Source organism: Phyllobates terribilis, unplaced genomic scaffold (assembly GCF_046119375.1).
Source record: "Phyllobates terribilis strain yellow unplaced genomic scaffold, ASM4611937v1 Scaffold_5__5_contigs__length_657084704, whole genome shotgun sequence".
NCBI lineage: Eukaryota > Metazoa > Chordata > Amphibia > Anura > Dendrobatidae > Phyllobates > Phyllobates terribilis.
In genome coordinates, this window is record NW_027362765.1 from 297,462,685 (window position 1) to 297,469,720 (window position 7,036).

Here is a 7,036-nt window from a genome sequence, read left to right on the forward strand (position 1 = left end):
TGTCTCCTAATGTAGTCTTGGGGTATGTGCACATGACATCTTTTAGACGCAGGCGAACCCGTCAAGCGGAAGACCCTTAAGGCAGACCCAGGCGGTGCTCCTACTGAAGCCTCTGTTGTGACTGTGGGGTTTTTCACCCACTCATTATGTATACAATAGTGAGTGAATTCCGCCTGCAGAATGGTTAGGTCGCTTCTTTTAACCGCTGCACATCTTCTAGAGCTTGAAGCAGTTAAAAGAAGCTCTAAGAGACTGATCATGTGAACACTGACATTGCAGTGCATGTGTTCATTTACAATGGTTAGCTCCAAAACTGTCCTGAAACACGTCTTGTGCACATAGCCTTATTGTTCTATAGTCAGTGCATACAGCCTGAGGGAGAGTAGTCACCCCTGATTCGTGCCTTCTGCCAGCACGGACGGACATGTAACTTCCCTAGTAACCATTACGCTGGCACTAGGCGCTGTATATACTATTCTATTCAACTTGGTAAAATGCTTTCCGCACAGCCAGAGGTATCTCCTCTCCACGGATGCTTCCAAATAGAGGATTTTTCTGTTTCCATCTTCCCCTTCTTTCATCTAAGTACTACCAAACAATCTTCTAGGGCTCTTAGTGCTGTCATTAAAGCCTCCTTTGGCATTCTTGGCAGATTTGATGGAAATCACTGCATGCACGGCTGTTCTTCCCAACAAACCATGACAGACCGACCCAATTATAAGTCGATGGCATCTGTTGTCATGTTATTCCTATAGTGAAAGCCACAGTAGTAATGTGAACACAACTTAACACTGGTTGGAGTAGGATTCCAGGTTTCAAAACTAAATGTATTACTGTCTTTAACACGGACAGTGGCAGAGAACCTACTTAAAATGAGCTGCTGGTCATCTGCTTAGAATTACCTAGTAGGAATTCCTCACCAATAAAGAACTTGTAATGGAAGACGGGTCCTGGGGATTTTGTTATTGGCTGACCGCTTTAGGACCTGGAAGGAGGTTTCAATATTCTTGCCCTGCTGTGGAGAAATTATAATTTAAATGATTATTCAATTTTGAAAGTTAACACCTACCCATAGGATGAGAGATAACTTTCCGATCTCTGGGCATCTGACCGTTGGGACCCCCACAGACCCTGAGAACCAGGGATCTAGCCCTATGTGAATGAAGCGGTGGTCGATTCTGCCTCTTCATTACCTTTAATTTGGACTGCTGAAGATAGCGGAGCGTTGCATTGGGTTGGTGTTTTGCACTCCCATAAGAATGAATGGAGCAATGTGCGCATCATCGGCCGCTGCTCCAGAAGAGCCCTGGTTCTTAGGATCGGTGAAGGTCTTAGCAGCTGGACCCATAAATAGGGGATAACTTTCACTCTTGAGAATACTCACTGTTTCCTCCTCATGTAGCATCTGTGACTAGTAGACTGATTTAGAGTACATTGTTTTATTCTTTATCATACATGTATCAGAATCCATTCTTGGTGCTCTAGTATACAGTATGCCGTAGGGTGTTTTGAATGAGAGAATTTTTGATTCTCAGTTCTGCTATTTTAAACTAAAAAAAAAAAATCTTAGTAAAATAAACATTGATCCTCTTACTTTCTGATAAAAGTGCTTTATACATTTCCTGTGACTCTTAAAGTCCAGTCCTAGTTACAGCATAGTGTTCATGAAGTATACGTGGCCAGCTAAATTTACTGTGTCTCTTGTCTGATTAGCTTCATGTTATATGTATAATTCCTTTTGTAAATTCTTAAAACTCTATTACCACGTTTTTATAATAATGTAGAGGCATAGACCCTGTTTCCAGCAATGTGTCACTTACTGGGCTGCTTATTGTAGTCTCGATAAAATCACCGTTTTATTAGCAGATTATAACTAGAGGACTAGTAAACTTTGAAGCCATGTAATCCTCCATATTCATGACCTCTGTATAACCACCCTCACCACTGATTGGCCTCTACATGGACAAAAAGCTGTCAATCATTGATGTGCACAGTAAGGGGAATAGCTGGGATCGGAGTCTCGATCTCTACATCATGGTGCTCTCAGATGGGGTAGCAAAACCTGGTGACAATTCCCTTTAAAAAACATTGGGCGGAATTTATTAACACTAGTATTTTCTGTAAGACCACTGCAGTTTGATACATTTAATTTATTAAGAGGCACATGCCTCTTAATGCTGCTGTCTGGCTGTACGCTGGCTTAAATTTGTGATATAAATTCTGCCATAAAACATTGTAAAGGTGTTTGACAGAGATCCCATCATCTTCCGCTAATTGCTGTATAGCCATATATATGAATGTTAATTGAGGTCAGGAGACCCATAGTTGGGCTGGACACTGCGGCCATAACATAGACTATAATGTACGATTGAGAGTACACCCTACGTATATGTTCATTGTTTTTTTTTTATTTTTTTATTAAACCAGAAGACGTTTCAGGAATCGCAGCTTTTCTCTGGAGTTTGGAAAACCATAAGCCTCTTTTTTTTGTTTTAGTGGTTTTTTTTTGGGGGGGGCTGTCTTTTTATGGCAGTTTTCTGGACAATTCTTTGTCAAAGGGCTCAAAAAAAATAGCCCACAGATGTCTTCTGGACATCTTTTTAGCTTTCCCATTTACTGCTATTGTGAAGTATTGAAAGTCTTTTTACAGGAATACACCTTAAAAAGTGTACGTTACTTCTACTGAACCCTTAGCGTCTTTTGAAAGCCCAAGTTTTTAACAATAACTTAAGCTTAAACCGTGAACATATGAACAGCAAGTCATTTTTACTTAAGAATTAATACATTCATTCTTTTGAGCATTTTTGAAGCGGCTATTTCCGCTTTCCTCTCCAAAATTGCCTGTAATGATGCCACATGAAAAGGTCCTAAAGCTGCATGTTTTGTTGCTGAAAGTTCTGCCACTGCCACGTGTATTTGCAATTACCCATTTAGTGCACCAATTTTCAGTAAGATTTTAGCAACAAAACCTGCAGTGTGGGAATTCCCACCAAGGCTATGTGCACACTGCTTCTGTTAGATGCTGGTGTACCGGCTGCTTTTTTGGAGAAGAAAATGATGGTAACTTTTGATTCCTGAAGCGGTTAAAAGAAGCTGAAAAAGACTGAACATATGAACAAGTAATTTTAGCAATACCGTACAGATGTTCATTCTTCCTAGAATTTTTCAAGAGTCCTTTTCTGGCAGACCCGCCTGGAAAAGTTACATTCCCATGATGAATGTCTGGTGATGGCGATTTTTCATCTATTAGGTTACTCTTTTTTTCCTTGCAAGTTTTTATTGCGTTTTTGACTGCATTTTTCGTCCTTTTTGGTAGATTATGTTGTAAATGAAGCTGGTTTGTTTTTTATACTTCGTGGTATTTGGCTTTGACCACTTTATTGATGGTCATGTGCGGATTACATGCTTTTTAGTGCATTTCTGCAGGGAAAATCTGCACATAAAACGCAGCATACCCATGAGAAATTGACATGTTGCAAATTTACAAAATGCACCGTAGGTCAGTTTCCGCTACGTAAAAAAAAAAAAAACGCAGCCTAAGCTGATCTCTGATCGCTGCTGTTAACCATTTAAGTGGTGTGGTCAGTCTCTAATAGTAGTCTTGAAATGGAACGGTTCTGAATGCACCCGCATGCTGTGGCACCCATGGGTTACCCTGGATGCCTCAGTCATTGCCATTTTAACACTAGGACTACTGGACTCGTGACCCCGCCTAGAACTACTGAAAGGAGTCATTTTGACTCCTTGCTTGTTTTCGTTTATTTTTAGAGTTTCATTTGTGGTTATTTATTAATAATTATATTTTTTGTAATGTATTATTATTGTGAGATCCAACAGTAATGCTTTTGATTGGTTTTTTTCTGCTTTTCTTATTTTTCTACAGAAAATAACAATAATTATAATAGACGTTTTTCAAACATTTTTTTTTATTCAAGTGCACACATATAAACAACAACTGAAGAACAAAAAGCAGAGAAAATGTAGGTGGAGGAGCATAAAAATGAAAATATGGCGCAGAATTCACCTTCTAAACATTTGGTGTTTCGCATTTTAGGCATTGCCTTTGATTTATGGCAGTACATTGCCCACACAAAGACTTACCACAAGTCTTACAATTTCCGACAGATCTATTTTTCTTGCACTTTTCTTTGATCTGGCAAAATTTTGTTTGAACCATCACTTCTGAGCATGTAGAAACTTGGGACGTGAAACCCTTTTCCCTATCTGTGACATAAGGACCACTCAACTCTCTCACAAGCGTTTGCAAAAATGCCTTGCGTGACATTTTTTGGTGGGTAATCTTGAATATTATCCATGCATTTATACCCGCAAAGTCTAAGGCATTTTCAAATGCATGAACAGGCCATCTCCTTGTGCATGTTCGTGTGGTATATTTTCGTGCCATCTGATCCACTACATCTACTCCATATTTTGTAAAATAATTATCGGTTGTAACATTGCGACCTTTTTTCAAAAACGGGTCCAATAACTTCATTACCACATGGTCAGCTAAACGGTCCTCAGCACGGCGTGTGTCATCTTTGCCTAGATAAGGGAAGCCATTTGCCAGATATTTGCTCCTCTTATCAACAGTTAGCCAATATTTGTGGCCATATTTATCTGGTTTGGAAGGCATGTACTGCGTGAATGGACACCTAGTTTTGCTTGGGAAAAGTTGCTCATCCACCGTTATGTATGGGCCAGGTTTGTAACACGCAATACAATTTTCAATAAACCTGTCCCACACAGTAGAAAATAGAGCAAACTTGTCCGTTTGCAGTCTCTCCGATCGAGTAGATTTCTCATCAAATCTGAGAAACCTCATAATTTCAACAAAGCGGTCCCTAGACATTGTTGCTTTGCAAAACGGTATTCCCCAGTCATTACACCAAATACTGCTAATCGAGTGACGGTTCGTGCCAGATATTCCACGAGCATAGAATATCGCAATGAATGCATCTAGCTCCTCATCAGATAGAGTAAACGGTAAATTATTGTTCCTGCATGCTTCTACAAGCGTACAGTTCTTTATATGGGTCAATATATATGAATCAAAAAATAAACGCCATGCGCTCAAAGGACTATCGATAATGATATTTCTTCTGGCGTATCCTGTAGGGCCAGGTGCTTCTCGAAGAATATTTTGGCTGTCACACCTACCAGGCAAGTGTTCTCCAATTTCAACAGGTTTCCATTGAATACCATCCGCTGAAACTAGTATTCCTTCAGATTCGCCTTGTCTGGTGTTTGTTGTTGCATTACCTTCGCCGCCATCGTTATCTGTTGTTCTTTCATTTCTGGGACGTTTTGCTGATTTTTTCTGTCCACGACCAGGAGGATGGTCACGAGGCAACATAACTGCATGAGCCCGATCCCCAGTTGATGTGCTTGGAATATCTGTAAAAAAGTTGATGAATATTTAGAATTTTTGTTTTGTAAGGGTCCGTGCACACTGGCTGGATTAGCGGCGGAATATCCAACCGGATATTCTCACCACAATCCGGCCCGTACCTGCCCGCTCAGGTACAGAGCGGAGTTTCATACCTGAAGCTCCGCTCCGAACCCCGGGCTGGAGCCGCTGTCTGGGACGGAGCCGTGCTCGCGCGTAAGCAAGCGCTGCTCTGTCCCTGACAGCGGCTCCAGCCCGGGGTTCGGAGCGGAGCTTCAGGCATGAGCGGGCAGGTACGGCCTGTATTGCGGCAAGAATATCCAGATGGCTATTCAGCCAGAATTCTGCTAGTGTGCACAGGCCCTAACTCAGTGTGTGGAAGAACAAATAAATACACATAACTACTTACCTTCTGGATTTGTTCCTTCTGAGTCTTCAGATTCACTTGATATGTTCTGAGGAATGAAATCTTCATCACTGTCAGAATCAAATACATGTTCCTGCAATTCGGATTCCGATTCATCCTCCGGTATGGATTGCAAAGTAGCCAGAATATCCTGAGGCTTTATCAAACGTCTTCTCTCCATATTCCTCACAAATTCCATAATTCTATATAGTTCCCTGCTGAAAAATAGAAATGAAATGAAAACTAAAAGAAATAATAACTGTTCTGCCACCTTCAAAAGTAGGTGGGCTGAATCAGTTGACAGACAGCTAAACTATTTCATAACAATTCATACCTGTATGAGTCTTCAGAGCTCGTATGTCTGCGTCTGTTCTCTTTGTCTCTTCAGCTGAACTGAAAGTAAAGTTACTATCCAGAATACTGTCTCCTGCTAGGACCTTAGAAAAACACCACCCTTCATTAGCATAAGATAAGAGCCTAGAGTAAACAAGCTATTTTGTTCAGCATTACACAGTAATACAAGCAGGTAAAACACAAGGAAAATGTGAAAAGTTGACATGTAAATTGAACTACATCTATATGAACATCAGGGTAAATAAGACAGAGTGAAAAAATTATGCACAAAACTTTATAGCAACATTTAGTGACAAAAGGACCTCAAAATATAGTAGGGAGTCAAAATGACTCCCTTCAGTAGTTCTTGGTAAATTTTGAAAAAAACGCGCAAATTTTTCACCAAAATTATTTATTCTCACAAAATCTTTTTTCACATCATATTTGAGGAAAAGTCACCGAGTTTCAAGCCGGAATTCTGAAAAATGTAGTCACAGAAGAGAAATAAAAAACGAAAGGAGTCAAAATGACTCCATCAGTAGTTCTAGTGTTAATACTCCTGCCACAGGAAACTGGGATTTTCACTATATCCTTTGATATTGTGGAATCGCCGTGTATAGTATAAGCGATCAGATAATTTCAGGTCCAAGTCCCTTAAGAGGACTAAAAAAAAGAAAAAACTTTTAAAAAAGTTGAATTTTTGACCAGGCCATGTTCATTCATTTTTTTTAATAATTTTTCTGTTGAACCAAAAATTCAAAAGCAATGTCTTATTTTATTAATTCAACTTGATACTGGCAAAAGTAATTTTCAATTTATTTCAGTGACCATTGTGAGTTTTTCTTAATCAGAAGGGTACCAACAATTTTGTTCATGTGTGTATGATGTACTCTGAAACGTAATGGTGT

The 7,036-nt window shown here is 39.8% G+C and overlaps 1 protein-coding gene across 1 annotated transcript; it reads right to left on the reverse strand.

The window, feature by feature from the left end:
• Positions 1–1,195: 1,195 nt before the first annotated feature.
• LOC141271549 (uncharacterized) lies at positions 1,196–6,009 on the reverse strand. The gene is made up of 4 exons (XM_073681603.1): positions 5,799–6,009; positions 4,256–5,397; positions 3,032–3,074; positions 1,196–1,338 (listed from the first exon to the last, which is right to left on the reverse strand). The coding sequence occupies exons 1-4, from the start codon at positions 5,992–5,994 to the stop codon at positions 1,196–1,198; spliced, it is 1,524 nt and encodes a 507-aa protein (XP_073537704.1). The 5' UTR covers positions 5,995–6,009.
• Positions 6,010–7,036: the final 1,027 nt, after the last annotated feature.

Bases quoted from the DNA above. Each gene is read 5' to 3' on its own strand.
- LOC141271549 (XM_073681603.1), bottom strand. From the start codon at position 5,994: ATGGAATTTGTGAGGAATATGGAGAGAAGACGTTTGATAAAGCCTCAG. The intron at 5,398-5,798 runs GTAAGTAGTTAT...ACTTTTTTACAG, and splicing joins AGAAGGAACAAATCCAGAAG to ATATTCCAAGCACATCAACT. The intron at 3,075-4,255 runs GTGAGAGAGTTG...TAACCGCTTCAG, and splicing joins AGGCATTTTTGCAAACGCTT to GAATCAAAAGTTACCATCAT.